The 23,358-nt window shown below is 53.7% G+C and overlaps 8 protein-coding genes across 8 annotated transcripts; 3 read left to right on the top strand and 5 right to left on the bottom strand.

The window, feature by feature from the left end:
• Window positions 1-1,047: 1,047 nt before the first annotated feature.
• On the top strand, window positions 1,048-2,465 carry RHO25_011772 (uncharacterized protein; the record flags this gene model as incomplete). The annotated part of the gene is made up of 3 exons (XM_023603189.2): window positions 1,048-1,175; window positions 1,508-1,620; window positions 1,759-2,465. The coding sequence occupies 3 exons, from the start codon at window positions 1,048-1,050 to the stop codon at window positions 2,463-2,465; spliced, it is 948 nt and encodes a 315-aa protein (XP_023454415.1).
• A 2,315-nt stretch (window positions 2,466-4,780) lies between these two features.
• RHO25_011771 (uncharacterized protein) lies at window positions 4,781-5,899 on the top strand (the record flags this gene model as incomplete). The annotated part of the gene is made up of 1 exon (XM_023603188.2): window positions 4,781-5,899. The coding sequence occupies one exon, from the start codon at window positions 4,781-4,783 to the stop codon at window positions 5,897-5,899; it is 1,119 nt and encodes a 372-aa protein (XP_023454414.1).
• Window positions 5,900-6,307: 408 nt separating this feature from the next.
• On the top strand, window positions 6,308-6,646 carry RHO25_011770 (uncharacterized protein; the record flags this gene model as incomplete). The annotated part of the gene is made up of 1 exon (XM_023603187.1): window positions 6,308-6,646. The coding sequence occupies one exon, from the start codon at window positions 6,308-6,310 to the stop codon at window positions 6,644-6,646; it is 339 nt and encodes a 112-aa protein (XP_023454413.1).
• Window positions 6,647-7,024: 378 nt separating this feature from the next.
• On the bottom strand, window positions 7,025-8,041 carry RHO25_011769 (uncharacterized protein; the record flags this gene model as incomplete). Its single annotated transcript, XM_023603186.2, has 1 exon — window positions 7,025-8,041. One exon carries the CDS (start codon window positions 8,039-8,041, stop codon window positions 7,025-7,027), a length of 1,017 nt encoding a protein of 338 aa, XP_023454412.1.
• Window positions 8,042-8,805: 764 nt separating this feature from the next.
• RHO25_011768 (uncharacterized protein) lies at window positions 8,806-9,741 on the bottom strand (the record flags this gene model as incomplete). The annotated part of the gene is made up of 2 exons (XM_023603185.1): window positions 8,806-9,531; window positions 9,589-9,741. The coding sequence occupies 2 exons, from the start codon at window positions 9,739-9,741 to the stop codon at window positions 8,806-8,808; spliced, it is 879 nt and encodes a 292-aa protein (XP_023454169.1).
• Window positions 9,742-10,594: 853 nt separating this feature from the next.
• RHO25_011767 (uncharacterized protein) lies at window positions 10,595-13,074 on the bottom strand (the record flags this gene model as incomplete). Its single annotated transcript, XM_023603184.2, has 2 exons — window positions 10,595-11,342; window positions 11,390-13,074. 2 exons carry the CDS (start codon window positions 13,072-13,074, stop codon window positions 10,595-10,597), a joined length of 2,433 nt encoding a protein of 810 aa, XP_023454411.1.
• A 1,362-nt stretch (window positions 13,075-14,436) lies between these two features.
• On the bottom strand, window positions 14,437-16,172 carry RHO25_011766 (uncharacterized protein; the record flags this gene model as incomplete). Its single annotated transcript, XM_023603183.1, has 4 exons — window positions 14,437-15,099; window positions 15,155-15,277; window positions 15,326-15,989; window positions 16,042-16,172. The coding sequence occupies 4 exons, from the start codon at window positions 16,170-16,172 to the stop codon at window positions 14,437-14,439; spliced, it is 1,581 nt and encodes a 526-aa protein (XP_023454826.1).
• Window positions 16,173-18,972: 2,800 nt separating this feature from the next.
• On the bottom strand, window positions 18,973-19,777 carry RAS1 (Ras GTPase; the record flags this gene model as incomplete). Its single annotated transcript, XM_023603182.2, has 2 exons — window positions 18,973-19,635; window positions 19,697-19,777. 2 exons carry the CDS (start codon window positions 19,775-19,777, stop codon window positions 18,973-18,975), a joined length of 744 nt encoding a protein of 247 aa, XP_023454827.1.
• Between the last annotated feature and the right edge of the window lie 3,581 nt (window positions 19,778-23,358).

Here is a 23,358-nt window from a genome sequence, read left to right as displayed (position 1 = left end):
GGTCCCCTGTTCGCGGGAAGAGTGGGAGATGCATTTGTGGATTGCATGGTACGGTGATCTGAGTTGTGCGGAAAGGTACCACTGTACCAAGGACCGGAGGGTCGGATGGGGGAATGAAGCGGATTTTGGGGAATTGGAAGACAGAGTGATGGTTCATCTCTTTGCTTTATTTACTGCTGACGAAACATAACCTTCTTTCTGATCACAATACCTCGAAGCGAGGTGAGGTGAGGTGGTCAGCTGTCGCTGCTGTCAACTGAGTCGGGAGTTCTTCGGCTTTTGGCAGGTCAAAGCCTTGGCTGTTCCTGCTCTTCTTTCTGACCTGCAATACCACCACACACCACCAACAGCAGCAGCGCCAGCACCAGCAATGGAGCATGCCATCAGCTCATCTGCTATGAGCGGGTGACTGGAGGCTTGCCTTTGGACTGATATCGTTTGCAACACGCGCGGTGCTGCACACGCGACGAGCTTCGAATGAGAATGTCGCATGCAGGGCGCGCGCCTTTCTCGCGTCTCTGACTCCATCTCTGCCGCTTACAGTCATCTAAGTTAGTTCCCAACACCTTCACCTCTTCTTCCTTCCCGACCAAATTCAATCGGCAAGACATCAATTCAAAGTACTTCCTTCACTCCGCCTCCACCAACAACACCATCTCACAAGCAAAATACCAAGCGCTCCTTCGTATTCCCCAACCCGCATCCTTCGCCCATCAGCTGACTCGGCATACATCTACCCTGCGCTTGTCAGCGACCCGACAGTGTGGTTCTTCCAGCTCTCCACGCGAAACTCAATCTGAAGTTCTGCAGTGTCTTGCTGCAAAGGAAGGACGTTCCGTCACGACTCTCGCGCATAATCATCACAGCCGCGCCCCCGAAGAAGAAGGAGCCACTCATCACGTCTATCGCTTGTCGGGGAAGCTCGCATGCGAGTCGTCATCACAATTCTAGTGTTGATCTGATATTACTTGCTAGTTTTGGATATAGCTTGTCAGTCTCGATACGGCTTTTGACAGCTTTGCTCTGACGACGAGAAGAATTGCAACGATGCCGCGGCTGGAATTCGTGACCTTGGACGTTTTCACGAAGGAGAGATATGCGGGAAATCCGCTGGCTGTGGTGAAGGTGCCGGAGGGTGTTGAGGTCTCGACAGAGGTCATGCAAAAGATCGCGAGGTACGTACTGTGTACACTATGCATGGCAAAGTCTCGTTCTGGAAGCTGGCGTGATTCTTTGCGCGCAAGCTCGAAGAGGAGAAGATCTATATGTGGCGCTTGACTTCACTACCTCCTTCTCTATCACCAACGAGTTGATGTCTACTTTGTGCCGTTGCGGGCATGTTCGGTGCCTGCTGGTGCTCAGAGAATGGGGCGAGCCAGGATCATCACGACTTGAGGAGACGCACGTGGGGGTTCATTGACTGTGACGGACCAACTTGCCTTCCCCCACGAGTTGTGAAGACGTGCTTTCACAGCGCAATGACTTGATGAGTCTAATGCGTTGACAGGGAATTCAATCTGAGCGAAACGATCATCATTCACGATGCGAAGACAGGTGCAGATGGCCTGCCCGAATGGAGAGTCCGTATTTTCTTGACTTACGCCGAGATTCCTTTCGCCGGTACGTTCTTTCACGTGCGACAAATCTACCACGCGACGCGACGAGACTTTCATCTATCGCACGTGCATCCCTACCAGATCACCGCCTCCTCTAGAACTAGTAACACCTCCCATGCTGATCGGAGAATCCCCACATTAGGTCATCCTACAATCGGCGCCGCAGTCTACGCTCTGGGCAACCTGTCCGCCGACTCATCTTCTGTCTCGCGCAAAGGGCGATTATTGGCGAACGCCGGACCTATGGAACTCACGTACAATCCGTCTACAGGTGTGGCTACAGCAGGCATCGCTCACAATTTCCATGAGCATGTGCAGTACCCTTTCACAGTGGAAGAGGTACATGCTCTGCAACCTGCGCTGAAGACGGCCGTGAAGCTCTCGCAGCAGAACATTGCGATCGTCAGTCCTGTCAAGGGAATGAACTTCGTTGCAGTCGAATTGCCTGATCTGAAAGCACTTGCTGCAGTCAGCACATCTTTCAAGCCTACTCCAAAGCTGGATGATGACTGGAACGTTGGTTTCTCTGGGTCGTACTACTACGTCTACACATCGTCTCCTGCCAAATCATCTGATGGAATCGAGAAGATCACAGTGCAGTCTCGTATGATCGAAGGTCTATTCGAAGACCCTGCAACAGGTTCAGCGGGCTGTGGCTTTGCTTGCTATGCTGCACTAAAGAGAGCCAGCAGCAAAGTCACGCACTTCAGTATCACGCAAGGAGTGGAAATGGGTAGGAAATCTGACATCGAGGTCACCGTAACACTGACCGAGGATTTGAAAGCTATCGAGCACGTCGAACTTGGCGGTTCGGCTGTCAAGGTCATGGAAGGCTTTGTGGAGTATTGAAATTCGATGAGCCGATGGATGGAACGTGAACTATCTCGTCAACAGGTCCCGAGAACTGGCATCGTACTCGGCATGTCTCATCCACTCCATTTCATGAATACGCTGCCAGTCGCTACCACGCAGACATCAACAGAGCCACAGACAATGTCTCAAGACCTCCTGTATCTAGTCTCAAATAACACCTTCCAGACCAGAAACAAATCTCAAATCACGAAATCCCGCAAACAGCAGTGTTTGTATTACCCAAATTCGGTTCTCCCGAATCTAGCTTCACGTGGCGTCCCGCGTTCTAGATTGCACGTGCGCGCCACGTTGTCATGTCTCGGCGCAGCGACGCCCCATTAACACGCCGTGTTCTGTGGCTTGCTACTACTAGCACCGCCGTCGACAAATGTCTTAAAAGTCTACGCGAGCGGCACTGGTAGACGCGGCCGAGTTGGGACCCGTACGGCGTTTCCTCTCTGGCGGTTCTTTTTGTGTTCGATAGTTTATTGCGGCTTGGGGAGCTTGGACGGGAGTTTTGATTGGAATTCTGGGGTACCTTGAGTAATGTGCCGAACAGGAGGGGAAGGTGGCGGTGGAGGGGCGTTTTTGGGGAGGAAGGTGGGCGCGAGGGCGTTTGCTGCGATCGTGATCGGAGATGTTGAAGGAATTGATTATGGAAGAAAGTAATTGAAGGCTCGTAGGAGGATGATGGTAAGTTGAATTGCAGTCGCGGTCGACTTGTGCAGCTTTGGGCACTTGCTGTGCGAGGAGCAGCGACTTGCAGACGCAGTGGACTGATGGAGCTTCTGCTAATCAAGTTCAAATGTTTCGATGCGAAGCTCTCGGCGCGGGATCTGCTTTTCACGACTCTTCACGATATCAGATCTCGTATATGTTCTGTTGAGCACTGAGAATCTACTGAAATTTGCCAGAAATACAGCTTCCTCTGCAGAGCAAGAAATTTCTTAGCTCATGAGAATTTAGGGAGGCGTCTGGCATTGGACCGTCTCCAAGACAAATAATCGCACGCACCCAGCCTTATCTCTGCAAAACCCAGGAGTTCTCTGCTCTTAGCTTGGCAAAGAGAGGCAGTGCTGCCATAGCAAGCTGTCTGAGACAAAACTACGCGTACCTTCTGCCGGCAACCTCTGGAAGTTGTATACGTTCGGCAACACACCATTCAGAGTGCCTCATTCTCTTACCAATCGTCGATGCATGCTACTAGGAGGTGCTCATTTTCGTGCGGAACTTGATATTGGCCATTGTGGGTTGTCACTAGAGTCTTGAAGCCTGGTAAGGGCACGATCCCTTAACCTGACCTTCGTTTGGCCTCTCACGACTTCCAGTGGTTCCCCCCCCCCCCCCCCCCCCCCCCCCCCCCCCCCCCCCCCCCAAACATTTTTTGCCTGTTGCAGTTCTGAAGTGGAGCTGGCAGCCGGTATTACGTGCTAGTATAATCAAATCGTAGCGGACGCAACCTGAGACTGGACCGATGGCATTTAATCGCCACAGAAGTCTCTCGAGTGTGATCTGGGAGAGTGACCGTGCCTGCTCGTACTACCAATGCTCGCTGCTGCTGGAAATCATCAGCGTCAGTGCCCCGACGGAGACACAATCTGATGCGAGGATTTGACTCATCCCAGTGGATCTACTGGTAGTCTTGCTAAACCTCCTGTAAATGCTTTGTTCTGATACATCAATGCCTCGATGCACTCCTTGATCCGTGACCTTGATCGGGGCGAAAGCTTTCGTTCCTGGCGCTGTAGCGTTGGCTACCTCAGAGCAGTGAACAGTTTCAGAGTGAGAAGCATCTGGCAGGCTCGATAGGCACTGCAGGCGTCCAAGCTGAGCACGTTGTCATACTGGTAGAAGCAGGCAGTTGGAGTAGGAGGGGGTTCGTCGCTGCTCACATTCTCGGCATTGTGGTTGATCCGTGCCGGGATGCTGTGCCACTTTTCTCTCCACTCGCCTCGTCGCATCACCGCCGTCCGTCATCGTCATCTCACCAGCTCTGTTGTCAGAATGCGTGGCGCAAGAACATCGATACGCTGTGCGCAGAGAACACAGCTGAAGCATGGAGCTTCATTCGCTGTGAATGAACTCGGCGGCACTTTCTATCCGCGATTGCTGCTGCCTCACCTGTTGAGTTCAGCCCGCTGAGGCTGTGCTCCAGCTACTCAGCTGTCGCTAACGAGCTCAAACTAGTACTTAGTCCATCATGCCACCTCATCCTCCTCTTTGCTCAGACGACATCCTCGGATCTGTAACATTTGATTGAGCTTTTCTGACGTTGACGCAGAGCACTGAAGTGTCACAGCATCTTACTTACCATGACGAGAAATACCTACGACGGGCCGCAAGGCAATAGTCCCTACGGCGGATACCCTCCACAGCCAGCTTATGGACAGCAGCAACAAGAATATGGCGGCTATCCCCCTGGAGAAGGCCAAGGATATAATCAACAGTATCAGCAATACCCAGGCCCAGGTAGTAATCAAGGATACGGTGACAACCAAGGCTCCGCGCAATCGTATTATGGCAGAAATGATCAGCCATACCAGCAATATTCGCACGACAGACCACAAGAGCAGCCACCACATCAGAACTACCAGTCTGGTCCGGCGTCAGGCTACACTCCTGCGCCCGGACAGTATAACCACCAGTACGGAGGTCCACCGCCACCACAGGACTATCCTCCTCCGTACGGACAACAGCAGCAATACCCTCCGCATCACATGCAGCAGCCTAGCGGCCAGGTCGACAATTTCCGATCCCAATTTGACCAGCCTTATGCCCAGCCTAACGCATCTGGACACTACAGCCAATCCGGCCCCTACCCACCTGGAGCAAGTGAGCAAGATCGTGGCCTTATGGGAGCATTAGCCGGAGGCGCTGCTGGCGCTTACGGTGGCCACAAAATGAATCATGGCGTTCTTGGAACCATTGGTGGTGCAGTCGCCGGATCCATGCTCGAAGATGCGTACAAGAAGAAAGGCAAGAAGGACAAGAAGCACAAGGAGCACAAACCACATCATTCTCGACGTGGAAGCTCGAGCAGCTCGAGCTCTTCTAGCTCATCGGACTCCGACTCCAGCAAAGACAGGAAGAAAAAGAAGAAGGGTATGTCCGCTCCAGCAGGAAACTTCCATGCCAGCTCTCGGAATGTGTATCTCGAGAGTCGGTCAACATTAGTAGCAGAGTCCGCTGACGTGCGCGGTCATTTTCAGCGCACCGCCATTGATCTCAACGACGTATTCACCAATACCAATGGCAAGATGCACTGGGCCAGAGGCGGAAACTTTGCGGGCAGTGCTAGGCATATACGACTGACCGACAATGGAAACTGTCTCGAAGCTGAACTGGGCGACGGCCGAGGTGGCTGGATCTACAACAAAGTTGACCTGAACGAGAGAATCACGAACGATAACGGCAGACTACACCTACTGTAAGACAGAAGAATTGTTTATGCGAGCACGCATTTGACAGCAACAAATGGTTGCCTCTTTCCTTATTACAAGCAAGCGTCCTGGTGTCCTCCAGGCACTTTTACCTACACACAGCCATGCACATGGTTTGTGGAAGAGCCTTGCATGTACTTCCCGTACCTGTACCGGGGTCGCTGTGAGCTTCGAAGCTCTACCCAGTACGTAAACAGCTCCAGGATCCAAGACGTGAGGGGTTCCGTTGCACGACAACACCGCTCCAATGCAAGACCTCGTTGCTCAGCATGCCGGTAGGTAGAGGCAGACCACCTTTCTCAGTCATCGCACACTCAGCGTCGCCCGCGATCTCTTCCTAGAACGTATCAGAAGAATCCAACATACCACTGACATAACAACCACTTGCACCCCAACAACATGTCTCTGACAAGAGCCATCCTGTCCCACACACGCCAACGCCCAATACTTCACAAAGCCATCAAACCATCGATTCTCAGACCACTCACCACCTCGCGCCCCTTCTACCGCGACGGCGACACAGGCGGCGTCCGCTCTGGCGGCGAAGCAGCAGGCGATTCCTGGACAAGAAGAGAAAAAGCCGCAGAGAATGTGTACATCAAACAGAAAGAAAAGACACTCTTAATGATGTTGAGAGAGAAAATCGCGGCTCAAGAGGCGATTCTGGCGAAAGATCGGGCAATTTTGGCGGCGATGGAGGACCAGTATGGACATGTGGTTGAGGAGAAGGCTGTTTGATATTTAGTTGATGTGGGTTGGAGTAAGGGCTGCCGAGAGAGTAATTGTAGTACGGGTGTTGTGCGTGGAATTGGGGGTATCTGGTTTTTAGGGAATCGTTCTGATACGAAGGCTATCAGGACGACTACGCTGGGTTGAGAAAAGCCTGCTGGGCGATTCGCGTGATCAAGACAAGCTGGCATGAACATAATTTGCAAAGGGAAAAGCCTCAACAATTTGCCATATTTCATGTCATTTCATTGCTATGGGTATCGTGCTGTCGAGCCGTCCATTCCTTCATCATCATCGGAACCATTAGCATATCGTTACCAAACCGCTCAAACGCCAATGACCGATTCCACCTCGTAAACGCCAAAAGATGTTGACATATCCAGTAGTTCAATCCACAACCTTCCCTGAATCCTCTCTCTCCAGCCCCAGCTTTTTCTCCTCTTCAACAACCACATCTCTCGCTTCTACCTCCCCCTCGACAACTTCCTCTCCCTCCATCTCAAACACCCCAGCAGCCTGCATCAACATCTCATGCAGCGAAGTAACACAATCCGGCTCCTCTTCCAAAAAGTTCCCAACAGCCTTCTCTACATCCAACGTCCCACAATCGACAAATCTCTGCATCCCATCCAAAAGCTCCATAACATCTTTTCGCATCTCCTGGTCTTTCACGGCGTTGATAATAATATCAAAACTCGGTGAAAGCCGATCCGTAAGATCCCTCGCATCACCATCCGCAGAATTCGAAGCTCCGAGACCTTTCATATGGAACAAACGTTGAGATAATAGAGCAGTAGAATCGGTTTCTGTGCAAGTAATGTAAATCTTCGCATCCGGTAGAGCGCGATGTAAAAGTTGCACAAAAGCAGCTCCGAGATCTGTTTCGCCGCCTGCGATGAGTATTCGTTTGTTATTGTAGCTTTCTACTCCGCCGTCTTCTGCGGGCGTAGGTGAAGCTGTAGGCGTTCGGATGATGGGGATGTGGAGTTGTTCTTTGAGGATTGCGGCGCCGGTCATGAGGGCTGTGAGGTAGGCGCAACCGGTTTCGGGGAGCATGCTACCTGGTAATTCGAGAGCGGAAATTGTTGGTATTCGTAGGCGTAACGAGCCTTCGTGAGCGGAGAGGAGGCATGGTTTTGGTGGGATTAGACATGCGAGGATGATATCGCCGGGCAGGAATGGAGCTGTGATTGTACTGGGGTCGTCTACCAGTTCGCCTGAGACTGTAATACCCGCTGAAAGTGGCAGAGCAAGAAGATCTGGTCCTTTCGTTTGTGTTACGAAGCTCTTGGAGCTATTGCTAGCTGAAGCTGCAGCAGTAAATGTCATGCATAATTCGTCCGGCGGAGGTGCAGTAATGTCCAAAGTCGTCGGACTGCCTGTCGAAACTCCAATGTCTCCCATATTGTCTCAGGTTCTCGTGGGGTAAGCGGAAAGGTGTGCAGGGAGAGGCAGAGGAAGTAGTGCAATGTGGTTGTGTGGTTGTTCTATGCACGTAATGCAGGTGCATGTTCGAGCCTCAGGGTCCTGGTCTGGATGATCCAACGACGCAATGGCGCTGAAATGCTGCACGTGCTGACTCGCGGACTTGACATCCCATCATCGATCGAATATTTGCAGGGCATCTCTGCTTGTGGCAGCGGTGCCCGAAGGGCAAACGGCCATGCATGCAGTGTGACCAAAAAGACAGAAATAATCTGTTCGAAACGGACCTGGGTGCACACTTCGCGTTTGGGCCAGCTTACGGAGCATGTGATACATCTCCAGCCCTACTCTTAAACCCGAGACATGGAGATCGTGGGGAGTTGAATCGGTTTCATGATATTTGTATCGTTTACGAACTCTTGATTAGAAGATGCGGATTTAAGAGTGTGACAGCGCATGGAAATGCGGTCTTGCTTTGATCACGGATCCCTCGGCGAACCGTGACAACTGTTGGCGAGTTACGCTGACAACGGCATCCGTACGGCTCCCAAGGGAGGCCCTTCCGAGTGAACTGACAAGGATGGAACAGACCGACAGGAATTGCCGAATATGCAAAGAGCAACGTGCACGGTGTTGCGCAAAGCTGAGAAAGTTCCGAAAGTTGCGAGATTGCAAAACAGGCTGCACCTTGAGTTGCCAATAGACATATAGGTCAATTCCAGCTACATATAGCGATTGACGACCTATTTTCCGGGAGAGCCTTTCACGCAGACAGTTGGACCGGCCGGGTTGTCGCTGAGGCGATTCTGGACAATCGCCCACACATTTCGGTCGTATGCTTCGCCAATGTGCCCAACTGGATCGTTAGGGCAATAGTCTTGAATGAAAAGATTCTCAACTCCAGGCTCATTGACAAATGCAGTCTCCACAGGTGTAACCAACTCATCGTACCTCGACGTCAAGATTGTGTATTTGATTCCAGGCTGAGCAATTGGTCCATTCGTAAGCCGTTGAACCGCGCCTCCATCAGTCACAAGATCAGTGCACGCTCTGCAGCCAAACTTTGCAAGCACAGTATCGACAAGTCCCTTGGTAAGGTTGCCTCCAATGTAGCTCAAGGTGTATAGGTTTCCGAAGGTGGTTCCGTGAGTTGGAGGTGCGATCGCGACCACTCTTTGCACAATGTTGGCGACGCCTGTGAACTTCGGCACATACAAGGACTGGAAGGCGCCTTCGGAGTGGCCTACGAAGTCGACTTTAGCGGCACCAGTCTTCGTCTGCACTTCTCGAACAAAGTCTGCGAGCTCCACGGAAGATTTGTTGATGTACTCCAGTCCACCCACAAATGGAAAGCCTGGGTAGTCCCCGTAAGTGATGGAAAATGTGCAGAAGTCCTGAGTTTTCAAGTATGATTCGAGATAGTTGAGGTCCTCATAGTAGGTCGCGCCCAGACCATGCATAATGATCACCTATTTGACTTGTCAGCCCAAGCTATTCGACAGGAAACCACTTTGCCAACCACTTACAGGATTCGGATGCGTGGCGCTCCGGCAGCTGAAATCATTGTGATTCGGCGGCGCCTGCCTCTGCTCAAGGACCTCCGCATCACGACTATACACTGGGCCGCCAGCAACCAGCTGAGCCGTAAGAAAGAACGCAGCAAAAGTTTTGAAGCTCATCCTTGCGACTGACAGAGAACAAGGTGGATGATAACGAAGGTAGCCGCAGTAACGAAGGAATCTTCGCTGATCTTTATGGTTCACGCTCTATGCCCATCTCTGCCGATCTGCAATGCATTAAGCAAAAGCCGTTAGTGCTGTTGCTTCTATACGTCGTTCCAACATATCTGATAGGTTAGCCGCATTGCCCCAATTTGAAATGCTGAAAGACCGCTATTGGAACCTGTGTAACACTGCTCGTCCGGGAGCCGCAGTCCGCTCTGAGGGAGCACGAGCTGACACTCCATCGGGGTACGAAAGCTCGAGTCCCGTCAGTGGGATATCTGAAAGCGATTGGCGGACCCTCGATTGGGATGTTGGGCGCCAGAAAGTGGCCGAAAATTGAATTTCGGAGGCGTTCAAGCTTCCAGCCGATCTGCCGCAGCGTGGTCCGGCAAGTCCGAACAACTCCTCCCGTGATGTCAGAGTCCTGTTGTTCAGCTGTGCAGTTCTTCCAAAAGAGGCATCCTGTGGTCCAATTGTATGTTGTGTTGTGAGCAGAGAAGTGTGTTCCCGTGAAGAACCGACGGCAGCCTCCCTCCGCAAAGCTGCCAGATGCCAAGGTCACGCACGTCCAGCTTGAAGGCAGCCACGACCACAAGGTTCTCAGAACAGGAGATGTAGCATGAGGCCGAGAATGCAGCAGGTACACGAGTCGTCGACCCAATAATACAGAATTATCCATTACCATGCTACGCTCGATGCTGTTAACCGATCTGTCTCTGTTGCCGTTTCTTGTCATCAACATAATCTGTACAAACAATCGCTTGTCCTGTGCTCCAAATACACCTGGCAAAGTCGTAGACCTGTCGCTCTAATCACGATTGATAACCCTCAAGCTCCTTCTCGGATTCAGCATGACACCCACAAACGTAGGCTCCTGCCCTGCCAGCAAATCTTCTTCGCCATCACTGGCATCGCTATTCCTCCTAACAGCATTATAGCCAGCCGCAGTGACGCCTGTCCCGCCACGACTACTAGAACCGCTTTCGTTGCGACTATGCCCACTCCCGCTGACTCGTCCGGCTTCGCTGTTGGTGTTCCATTTGGCGACAGAGCCTCCAAAGCGGCTTGGATCTGATGGGGTGTTTTTCCCAGTCGAATAATCGGCATTGGTGCCAATCAGTCCTGGAATCGTTGGCGTCTTCTCACCTCGCGCAGCAGCTTGACTCATTTCCACGTGGCGTTTGTAGAGTTGTAGCTGTTTTCTGTACACATAGGCACAGAAAGCGAGGTAGCAGGCAATGATGAAGAATACGCCAGCAATAACGCCTGCTACGATAGCACCAATATTGGGTCCAGAACTGCCGCCGCCGTTGGAGCCACCTCTGGAATCTGGACTCGAAGTTGAGGTACTGCCGTCGGCATTCGTGTAAGTAATCGGCCTTCCTGTTGCGAGAGGACCGGCGGTGGCGGTGTTCACAGGTGTTGTCACGGTGGCGCCGCCATCCTCGTTTCCACCCACGACGTCGATGACAGCTTGGGGCACTTTGTATCCATACGAGCCCTCGAGGCCACCAGGAGATTCAGCGCTATACTTCTGTGCTGGCTGTTGATTGAATCTGCCAATGTCAGTACAATGCAAATTTGCAACACAGGACTTACTTACGGATTGTTAGAGCCAGTCGAATCACTGCCGTCTGACTTCTGAGCTGTGCGCGAATCGTCATCGACCCCAGCTGACAATGCAGTGAATTGGTTGACCCATTGTAGCGCACTCAAGTCGAAGACGTAAATGCCTGGCGTTTCACAAGTCAAAGTTCCATCTCCTGTGTATCCTCCTACCATCACCATTTGTGCATCCCAGATGTTGCACGTGTGTCCGGATCGTCCAGGAGGCACGCTCTGATCGTCGGTGTCGACTCTTATCCAGGTGAAAGACGGTAAAGTCAAGATCCACATGTCGTTAAATTGGGTTTGGTTGCCGAATGGAATAAGATTCTGCCCTCCGAACATGTAGATGTTGTACGAAGTGCCATCCGGTGCGGCAGCAATGACCGCACATGGGTTGACACGAATCTCAGGGGTCGGACCAGATGTCGATTGAATATACCACGAGCTGGTCGCAATGTCGTAGACGTCGATGTTGTTCATTTGGGTGAAGGTGTCGTTGATTCCACCTGCAATGGCAAGCAAGATTCCCTGTTCACCGAAGCCTGGCACGTAGATGAGCAGGCCATCAGCGCGCTGCGTGAAGCCAACCTGGGCCTGTTGACCGCCCTCCGTGACATTGCGGTAGACCCCATCTGAGCCCGCCGCACGGTCGTTTGACAACGACTCGACTTGGTTGTTGGTCGCTCCCGGGAACGTGAACTCGAGAAGCGACTGCAAGTAGACACGAGGGACAGCGTTGCTCCACCCCTCTGTCGTGTAGGAGTCCAGATGCCCGCCGAAGTAGAATCCACGTCCAAGAGAAGGCACATTTGCTCCCGCTCCTTCAGCAGCACGCTGTACTGGATCATCATTACTCGGCGCACTTGGACCTGAAGATGTTACAGGCTGGTTGTGCTCAACCCATTCGTCATCGGCAATGACATATTCCCAGGTTGAGTATGCTGTTGGCGCCACGGGTGGTTTCCATGAGTATTGGCCACCATACAAGAAAAGACTTTCTCGAGAGCTCCACAGGTATCCCAGAGAGACGTTTGGAGGTCCGGAGGGTTGTGCACGTCCAGTCAATGCTGGAGTCGCTATTTGCCATGTCTTCGTCAAGTCCAATGACAAGAAGTAGTTATTCCATGCATCGCTGTCCTGTCCGGGCTCTGTCGTTGCTTGGCCACCATACGTATACAGCGTTCCATTGACGAGCGCGGATTGTTGAGCCCATCTGAAGCAGACATTGGTTGGGCTATCCGCTCTGCGTTGAAGAGTCTGAAGCTCGCTTCGCGCCGGCAATACACTGCCACTGACAGGCTGGAGGACAGCGGCGTGGCCAAAGAATGAGGTGCTCTGCAGCAGCGGAACGACTGCGACGAGCAAGAAGGTAAACACGCCCAAGCGATACATGCTAGAGGTGTTTCGCACCGGTAGTGGTGACTGAATGTGCGCTGGAGAAATGGTCGGTGTCGAGAAAGGTTGTGCCTGCTTGTCGTTACGCGGTTCCGTGTTGTGGTGAGACTCGCGACCTATTTCGGAAACAGCATCGTCGTACTGCTCCACGACTCGCACGTCGTCCTTGCTCCGGAAGCGCACGCTCGGCGTAGGCCGTGAGCGTTTCTTGCCGGTATTCAGTGATGAAGCAGGTTCGAAATCCAGGTGCTCACGAAAAACAGAAGTCCTTGGTGAAGGTCCCATTCCCCAGTCTGGCGTGCGCTAATTTTGGTGGAGCACACCCACTGCTGCAAGTAATAATACGAGAAGCTTATCCTCGGCGGAGGAAGCAGGAGCCGCCAGTGGTTTCAGAGGTTCAAGAGTTGTTCATAAACCAACAAATGTCCAGCAGTTCGTCCAGGACAGTGTCGCGTTGCGGATCTCCAGCGCACTCGATGCGTCGGCGCAAACTGCTCCGCAAATATTGACCCGGGGGATATATGTGAGAAGCGAGATGGCGCGTGTGTGGCGAACAGCTGCTGCTGCAGGTCGGTGTGCTGTGTGCCTGGAAAGCTGGTACCGCAGCTCAGCGGACGGGACGGGTGTGAGAGCAATGCGATTGTGGTTGTTGTTACAATGAGAGCGAATACCGAAGAGAGATGGATCCCATTACTTGCCTTCGTGCTCCACGTCGCGCACCGCACAGCGACATGAGGAGGAGCCTCCCGAATCATGATCAGGGATCGCAGTCGACGAACGTCATCTTTAAAGCCAAGACTCGATATGTGCCTCGCTAACGGCGTGCACGTGAGTGTCATTGGCTGTGCGCGTCTCGCTTGCACGAAAGGCGCTGTCGGACGAGCTGCTCTTCCCAGCAGATCAACAGCTCAACATGCCTTTCGCAGAGATGCCACAGGCCGAGCCCACAGAAATCGAACAACGTGGCCGGTGCCTGCCGTCGGCCGATGCCTCACATCCATGCAGCAGCAGCATTGTTGTTCTGCGGAGCATGATGCGGATGGCTGCAACTGCAAGCCACAAAAGTAGCGAGCTCCATGCCATGCTTTCTGCTGCCATTGCTTGCTCTGTCCTGCCGCCGACACGATCGCTAACAAGGAGATACTTCCGGCTCTCGATAGCGAGTACTGAATCTGTCAAGCTGTTGGCTGGCTCTCTCGATACAATGTGAGATCCGCTTTACTATTTTCATCTTGTAGCTGACATGATTGGGTGAGGTTGGCTTCCTTGTGACCCAGCCTATCAGCAGAAAGCAATACAGAAAGTAGGACTTTGGCTCCGCATAGTTCGCCAGAGTAATTCGGATTGCGCACGCTCCTGGCACCTCCTGCTTCTCCACTGTAAGGTATACTCGAAAGAATCTGTCTGTCGAAGCGAGATCTGCGAAAGAACGAGTCAGCAACGAGCAACCACCAAACGTACATGTCTGCGAGCGACTGGGCGGCCTGCTGGCTCGATGATACATTATATCTAAACAGTTCCTATCAAAAATGACTGTCATTCAGCATATCATCAATCATCATCTCTCGAGGAGGTTGGCTGCTCCTCGTCATCGCCATTATGCCTTCACCAACCGCTCTTCCATCTGGAAAATCTGCTCTCATTTCTTCAAAGCACAATCATCCCAATGCCCGAGATGAGCGCAACTTGCACCAAAACGGCCATCGTGATGTACTCCACAGTACCACTCACAGCATGACCACCAGCAGCTGCACCCTCGCTCGTAGATGCGCCGCCGCCGCCATTACCAGCAGCAGAGCTTGCAGAAGATAAAGCAGCAGCACAGCTTCCAGTCGCGCTCGTAGCCTGCTGGAGAGTGGCAGATCCCGAGAAATCGCAAGCCGTAGACGCCGAGTCACGACTGCTGTAGTACTGATTCAGCACATAGCCCAATTGCTGCTGGGGACTGCACATTCCAAATTCGCCATAAGTGCCTGTCGTGCTGTTGGCTGCGATGCCGTTGCAGAGATCACCGCCCATGCCGCAAACGTAGTCGAAGAGCTCGGCGTAGGTGGAGTTGTCGGCCTCGTCGGAGGCTACGCATGAAAGTGAGTTGTACATGCATTCGCAGACGCTTGTGTCCGGACTAGGAGGCAAGACTGTTGGCACGGCGCTGAAGCTGGCGTCCTGAGTTGGGCAGGCCTGAGCTGAGTTGGTGGGGTTATAATCGTTCGAGTTGACGCCGCTTGGCGAGACTGTCGCGATCTGAGAACGGAGGTTGTTGAAGTCATCCAGCGTGGAGACAGAGTCGCCGTCGACTGAGACAAGGCCCTGGGAAAGGTGTTAGTTCGCAGAAATGATCCAGTCAGCCTTCAACAAAGCTTACGTAGTCGTTTGCTTCTTGGAAATACAAGTAAACTATGCCTCCGGACCACACAGAGTCCATCTGTGGTCCATAGAGCACGGGAGTGTCTCCGAAAGTTCGTGGCTGCACTGTGTTGCATCCGTACTAGAAATTGTCAGCTTTGAACATCATGTGGGCTGAGGCGCCTCTCACCTCGGCAAAGAAAACGGGAACATTGTAACTCTCAAACTCCTGAGTCCTGGCCTCGTATCCCGAGTTCTCGAACGAAGAGTCTCCGCACCAGCTGTACACATTATAACCCCAGAAGTCCACGCCATCATCGGGATTGCCACAGTCCATGTAATTGGCGAGTGGCTCTCGAATGTCCACGTTGTCGGTGGTCGCATAGCCCACGCCAATCGCGCGATAGTTCTTCGACCTGATATATGCCTTGGTGTCTCGGACTGCAGCCTTGACGAAAGGTGCGGCTATGGTCTGATTTGGCTGATTAACCACTTCGTTTCCGGCGAAGAATCCAAGAGTATTGGAATACTTCGCCATCACGTCGACCACGCTAGTGTATCTCGCGAAAATGTCTGTATTCCAAGCGGGATTATTGGACTCGATGGACTCGGAGGGAGCACCAAGATCGGCGACAACATAGATTCCGGCATTGGCCAAGAGTGCCATGCATTCGTCGTGGTCTTGTGCGGGATCAATAGCGTACACGCGGATCGTGTTGGTGTAGAGCTGCTGTAGGTACGGGATATCTCGTCGACAGCCATCGGCATCCGCGAGCGGATCATTGTAGTTTGTTGTTGTAGCATCGCCGCGGCCTGCGACAAAGTCTTGCTGATAAGCAATGCCTTTGATATAGCTGGGACATGGTCAGCCGGATTCGCCAACACAAGCCGGGGTTAGTCACGCACAATTGGGTACCGTTTCCGCTGTAGAAGAATTTCGAGCCCTTGATCACGATAGTATCAACATCCTGAGCTGTCGCATGGCCAGCATAGCTCAGCAGGACACTCGCGGTGGCGAGTAGGGTTGTGAGAGCCATTGTCGCGTGCGGCGCCAGTGTTCACACCAAGTCTCGAGTCCACAGAAGGTCTCCAACACAATAGGTCAAGATCTTGAGTCAAGTGTGTACAGCTATCGTCAATGAAAGTGGCATGTCGTTCTGTTTGCTCGTCGACAAACTCTGTTGTGCGGCTCCTCGGCATGGCGACCAGCTCTGATGACCGCAGCGGCTGTGGCAACGACCTGCATAATAGAGCTCCAAACCGGCTAGATCAGGTCCTGCAGAGTCTTGCTCTGGCAACCCGGAGACGTGTACGAGACCTTTCCTCGATGCTGACACGCCGTAGACGCGTACGCGGCCGTTCGAGGTGGCATGATTTGTCCGCGTCACGCTGCTGCGCCGCCTGCTCTCTGGTCGAGCATGAGCACAAGAGAGGCGTCTTCCAGGCTAGGACAGCTCTGTACTACAAAAGCTGGTGAGTTTCAGGCGGCGAGTTGCCTCGAGATTGATGGGTGAGGTCTGTAAAAGTGGAAACAATGGAAGCACGGTCGAGCGTTCCGGCAAGGGTGCCACGCACCTGCCAAGCCGAGCATTGATGCACACTGCCACTCCTTACTGACTGCACATTGCCATACGACGAAACGTGTGCTATCGAGCATTGCCCGACAGACCAGTTCACGGCTTCATGCCTTTCCGCAGCCGAACAAACATGCTGGTTCCGCGATGAAGTGCCCGATATCCGTCAGAAGTGCACGGCAAGCGGACAGCCTTATCCTTCTCCGAGAATTGGAGCAGGGCCCAGCTCATGAGCCTGACGAAGTGCAAGACTGTCATCCAGGGCATTCCTCTGGGCGAAAGCACGATCAGCAGCGCTCTCTCTCTACCAAGGGAGATAGTTCACTGCTCATCAGCTTGATCCGGGACCACATCATGCCCTAGAGATTTGTCTAAGACCGACATCCTTCCTCCGAACGGCTTTACTTGTGAACGATGTCGTTCAGGCATCTAACACGCAGTCATGAGCGCGACAAAGCTCTCGACTAGAACGCAACGCCCTGGACATGCTCGGGATCGCGACCTCCAGATTTGTAAAATCGCAGAGCGCGAACTTTAGCGAGCACATAGCTCTCGAGCTCGACCATCCACGTGGCGACCAGAAAGACCTGCAAGTGTGGCATAACTACCCCAAAGAGTCCGAGTATAAAAAGGCCCCAAGGGCAGACTACATGGCATATTCCAAAGGCATGGAACAGATGCAACCTGATAGAGCAACCCGATAACTTCGTCGCAACAACTCCCTGTCCACGACCAGCATTAGATCACATGTCGACCTTCTCCAGCGGCACCTCACCTGTTCGAACCGAGATTCCACCTCCTCCCAAACTCTCTTGATCTTATCGAATGAACATTCCGCCCACTCATTCACCAACAAAAATTAGGTGTTCTAACACCTTCCCAAGTGGGAATACTAACTTTCACATGAGAAGGCACAGCACAAAAGCTTTTCTCCTGCAGCGCCCTCTCTTTTTCGAACGACTGTTTTTCCAAGATAGCAGACATCATCACCAGCAGAAAGACTTCGGACCAGAAGCGAGTGGTAAATAGGAACATATTCGGATCCCGATTCTAACCTTCTTCGTCTTGAGAGCCCTTTAACCATATGATGTAGTTCTGACGATGACCACCAACCAACCTGATCTAAGCTGGACAGTCGGCCCCGAAATAACAGAACAGGATAAAATGGATGATGCAAGACGAGCTTTCCATTTCTCGCTTCTCCGTAGAATCGTTGACACATCGCATCGTTTCGCCCGGATAAATTGGATAGCCGTGTTCTACAAGAGGGTTCGTCTGGCTAATCACTTAGTCAGCGATTCTGCCAACATCACCCAGCAAACTTCGTTTGCGCCATCGCTCGGACATGTCCGTCGCGAGAAAGTAGACAAGAAAAAGTATCGCCTATGCAAGCGAATAGCATCGTCAGAAGTCGAACGTGTTTTGAGTAATTTCCTTTTTTGTTCCTTCCTCTGGGGTTTTGTGGCGCGTACATGGGTATCCTATCTCACTGTCTGTTCCTACCAAAAATATGTTGTTCTCCCAAGAAAAAGCAACACCACACACGTTCCTAGATTTTTGTCTTTCCGTTTCTGCCTTTCTTCCTTGGCCTCGTCTGGATTGCTCAAGATAAGCCGCCACCCTAAATTCTATCTCTTGCCCACGCTTTCTACATTCCGACCATAGATCACATCAGAACATAACCCCACCCGGGAATAAGAATTGGTGCAATGTTTGTAGATCCCGGTTCATCCTGCAGAACTGCCGCTTGCTCATTTGCCTCGTGTGGGTGCGCGGTCTCGGAGTCGGTTCCATGACCGCGAACGTGGCCCACTCAGCCGATAACCAAGGATGCCGGACCCCTGGCACATCGCACGGGGTATGCTCCTTGCCAAGTGCGACATTCGCGGCATCCAGACTTTCGCGCATCCTTTGCGGTGTGTAACCGACGGTGGTGGAGTACACAGAGGGAGACGATTGCGCTGCCAATCACTTGTAATGTGCTGGATGCTGGAAATCCCATTCGCCGACACATGAATGGTGTTGTGCGCTGCTGCCCGACATCGTGGCCTCACACGTGTAGGATCATAAAGCCGCCGCCACACCATGGCCGAGGTCTCGGGTTGCGTGCAGAATTTTGCAACTCGCTTCGAATACCGTCGGTTCGCCGCAATGGTAGCGACTGGATGGCAGATCCTCAACAGAAAACCTCGACTTGGCCGCGTCGTCAAATGCAGCGTGGCGGGCAAGCAATTTCTCGCGTAGAATCCAACATCTCAGTCGATCACAATATGACACATTTGCTGCCCCCTCGATCTTTGGCACGCTCTCTTCGGTATCGCTTCTTGTCGCCTCGATCTGCGTAGTATTCGCTCCCGTTCGTCCGGGCTGCTCGTAGTCCTGGATCTGAGTGCTGGGAGGCTTTGCTGTTTCGCGCTGGTGCTGCTGCTCTCTGTCTTCGTAGTTGACGGACCACGTCGTAGAATGCCTTTTCCACATTGACGCAGTTCTTTGCGGATGCTTCGACAAACTCGCAGCCCAGCTGCTTAGCAAGTGCTTGGCCTTCTTGTGTCGACACTTCCCGCTCGGTCACCCGATCACACTTGTTGCCCACCAGCATGATAGGAGCGGGCCCGTATGAGCTCATGGTTTGAGAAAGCGGCGACCCAGGGTAGGTCGGCGAGCCTGCAGATGTCGATTCCTTGACTCGTTGGATCTGGTGGTGGAATTTCTGTATCCTCGTGAAGGAGGAGCGCGAAGATATGCTGTAGACCAGGATGAAGCCTTCTCCATCTCTTATCCACTGATCTCGCAATGCTGTATATTCTTCTTGGCCTGCTGTGTCCAGCACTTCTAGCATGCAGGATTGTCCATCGATGCCCACTTGTTTGCGGTACGAATCTTCGATGGTGGGGTCGTATGTCTCTACGAAGTGGTTCAAACATAACTGGAAGACGTGGTCAGCGGAGTTTGGATGTCAACACCAACGCGATATGCGTCTCACGCACCTGAATCGTCAAGGCGGTCTTTCCCACTCCTCCGTCTCCAAGCACCACCAGCTTGTACAGCGTCATTTTGCCGTGCGACATGATGGCGGCTGTTGGCGTTCTATCGCCCGTGTGCGAGCTGTGCCCGAAGATGAGATATAAAGGCTGTACTTCCGTCGCGCGCTCGTCAGGCGACTCCTGTTGACGTTGTGCTGCGTGCCTCGTGGCACGTTGCCCTCATGCGATAGCGTGGCGGCAACCAATTGCACACGCGCCGGCCGCAGTGCTACTGTGTCTGGCGGGTACGGGCTCGCCCGTGGTCCAATGGCAGGTGCTTGGCGAAGTCGAATGGCCGCACGAAGGCCGCGAAGGATGGCGACGGTAGGGATGGGAGGTGCTGCAGCTGACGTCTTTTGACGCCGACCGGGACAGAAGCTGGAGGGTGCAGCGAGAAGACGCCGTAAAGGTGGGAGAATCGGGGGCTGGCAGTCCGAAGGTCGCGGAGAAAGGCCGATGTCGATGGTGTTGCTCAGGCTCGGCCGGGCAGGCGCGGTGTGGGCACAATGATGAGATCAGCTAGGGTCCGGAAGGAGGTGAGGGGACAGGACTTCTGTGGGCGCGCTGCGCACACAATGCCTCTCCTGGAGCGGCGGAGAAGGTGTTGATCGGCGGCCGGAAGACAGATGGGCGACTAGTGCGCGCAGGTGGGATGTTGGTACGCCAGCAGCTCTAGCTAGCACGGCGGACAGCGAGCAATTGGGTGGTTGCAAAGTCAAAGTCTGCCAGCAGAACTTGGGGGGCCCGGGAGGTCTGTAGGCGTGATGAGGAGAGGGAAGAAGGGCGGCAGGTGGAGGTGTAACAGGCTGGGATTGGATCCTGGAGGGGGGCTCTGTTTCCGGAACGATTTTCGATGCCCCCGAGCACGTGTGGTGAACGTGGTCTGGCGCTGGGCGGCACGACACGACGAGGATCCCGCGTGCTGGCGAGGAGGGGCGGGGCGGGCTCACAGTCTGGAGCGACGGTGATCTGGTGCAGAGTGGGAAGGAGGACGACGATTGCAGAGAGGGTTGGAGGAAAAGAGTCGCTCGCACGCAGCAGAAGGGTCGCGGGCAGTTCCAAGACAATTAGCATTCAGAGTTACGACTAAGAGCATGCCGGCGGGGATCAGAAGCCGTGTTCACATTTTTGAGAGAGCTGCCCGCCTGGGCTTCGTTCTAAAGCAGCAGTCCCGCCAGCGCCATGCACCCATGGCCCGTGGCATCTGGTGTATGGGGTCTTCTCGTCGCCGCTGTTGGACGCAGCCGTGCTCGCAGGCTCCGCTACAACTTTTCGTGGCGCCGCCGTCTTCCCCACAAGCGAGCAGCGTGCGCCGGCAGTCGAGCCATCTCAAACGCCTGCGCGTCTGCATCCAGCGTGCGTGCATGCTGCAGCCTGCGTGCATGCGTCCGTATGGATTGCATGCGTCCGTATGGATTGCATTGCATTCATCGCTCGACTGCTCGACGCGACCTGCTGCCCTTTTCTGTCGCGCACGGCGGCCATCGAGAGCAGACGCATCACTTCCGCCCACGATCGATTTCTCGTTGAGCTCTGCTCTTGTTCATCACAAGCACCAAAACCCTGCCTAGTGCCCAGTAGCTCTCCCAGCTAAGAGGTAGCTGTTATCCGGTCCGATGAACCTTAGCAGCTAAGCGCGAGGACGAGAGGTCGTGCCTCACCACGCCGACAACCACCTCGCGCGACGTGGATGCATACCACACGCACAGCAGGCGACTTGTCACGTCCGCAGACCGCGTCGCACACCTCCGCCATGGCGTCGCTTCAAATGTGTGCGGACGCATGGCGCAGTGTACCGAGGCAGACGGGCGAAATGGGATCGCCACGATGCCTACGCTCAGAGAAGTGGCTCGACCGTGTGGAATAGGAAGCCATCCGAGACATTGTTCTCAACCCACGGACAACCAGTATGGAGCACATCCCGTAGCGTGGTCCCCTTGAACCAGCGCTCGGCTCTCGCCAGTCCAGTCCAAGCATTGCAGAATACCGATGGGGGCGGCGTGGGCGTGGGGCACGTCTCTCTGTTTCACCGACCGACTCAGCCATCGCAGAGCTGCTGCACAATACACAATTTTCGATCTCTGCATTGTGATGAACTAGCAGTCACAAAGCTGCTGTGGACGAGCCGTGAAAGGCAGGGGGTCTGGTCTCTCTGGCAGCAGATGCAAATGCAGGGCTGCCCATGCACAAATCCGCATGTCCAGGCGCGCCGTCACGTTGCCGAGCACAAGGATTCACTGAGTTGCCGTTCTTCTACCGTGATTCGCGGCACTGGCCTTTCTGAGTCCGCACGATTCGTGCTGGTCTCGAAGTTCAGTGAAGGAAGGGATTTGCACACAAGAGCGAAATGGTTCCCGCCGGCATCGAAACGCTGGCTAGTCCCGGGTTCGTCTGCAGTGCCGTGCGGAGCCACGGCATCAAAGGCGATCCAAACAATAAGAACAACGACACAGACTGACCGCACTTTCGCGAGAAAGCTGGGCCGATATGTCGTGCTTGCTTGGACTCAATGGAACTAGCACGCCAATTTTGTGCAGCTTTGCTCGTCAGCTTACCGCTGTGCTTCTGACTCGACCAGGCAGACCGGCATTGCTGCGGAAGTAGTCACCGGCAGACGACATACCACCCACCCCAATTCCGGTTCATGAGGTGCTTGGTGCTATGCTATCCGGCTCCAGCGAATCTTGCATGGCATAGGGTGGGCACGAGACAAGAACGGTACACCGACAGCTCAGATCGAAATCGTTGTACGACCAAAGACAATGCCCTTTGGGTTCGCGTCCAGGCCATCGGGTACTTGACGCAACGCCTTGTCTCAAAGCGATCCAGAGCCACTATGATGGGATGCATCATGGCAGCGCCTCAGCTGCCAAGGTTGCGCTGCCGGGTCACGTCCCAGAGATCGTCGGAACAATCAAAACCACGTTGTTATCGAGCAGCTGCTCGTTGAGGCTGCGCTGCTGGCGATCTGGCAAGAACGATGTCGGCAGTGCCCCACTCTCGGGCTCCGCGCCGGGCTGTGACAGCACATCCGCCAGCAGTGGAGGAGTCTGCTGCTTCCTGCCTCCCTGTCACACCGTCTTCGCTCAACCGCATCGCCGCGATAATGTATCGCATTTGACCCATTGTGCAGTTTCGGATAAAAGACGTGCTTCCGCCGGTTGAGAGCAGCGACCGACGTCGTCACCCCACGGCCGCGCTCTCCTTGCTGCGCGGGTGTAACGCGCGCCCACACGGCCTGCTGCAGACTGCGCCCTGATGAAGACATTGGTGACTGTATAGCACCACACCTCATCCTCGCACAGAAGAATGGGGCAGTAGCACGTCAGGCGGTGGCCAGACGCTGCTGCTGCTCAACAAGGAGAATTGCTGATCACAGACACTGACAACTCCAGAGCACGATGCGTCCGGACAAGTCCGCCGTCCGATTAATACGATACAGAGTATGAGCTGGCAGCAACCCACGCAGGTCAAGAGCTGATTCTGGTGCTACTGTGTCCCACGCAATGCAATTCTCGTCATCGAGCCTGACGAGCTGACAGGTAATGGAGCACAACCTGCAGCAGTTCTCGTCATCACCGCAGCGAACTGATCAAGTCCTCACAACGACGTGTCCGCATCCATGT

Source organism: Cercospora beticola, chromosome 8 (genome assembly GCF_033473495.1).
Source record: "Cercospora beticola chromosome 8, complete sequence".
NCBI classification, from domain to species: domain Eukaryota; kingdom Fungi; phylum Ascomycota; class Dothideomycetes; order Mycosphaerellales; family Mycosphaerellaceae; genus Cercospora; species Cercospora beticola.
The sequence above is the reverse complement of the archived record's forward strand: the minus strand, read 5'-3'. Positions and strand labels throughout refer to the sequence as shown.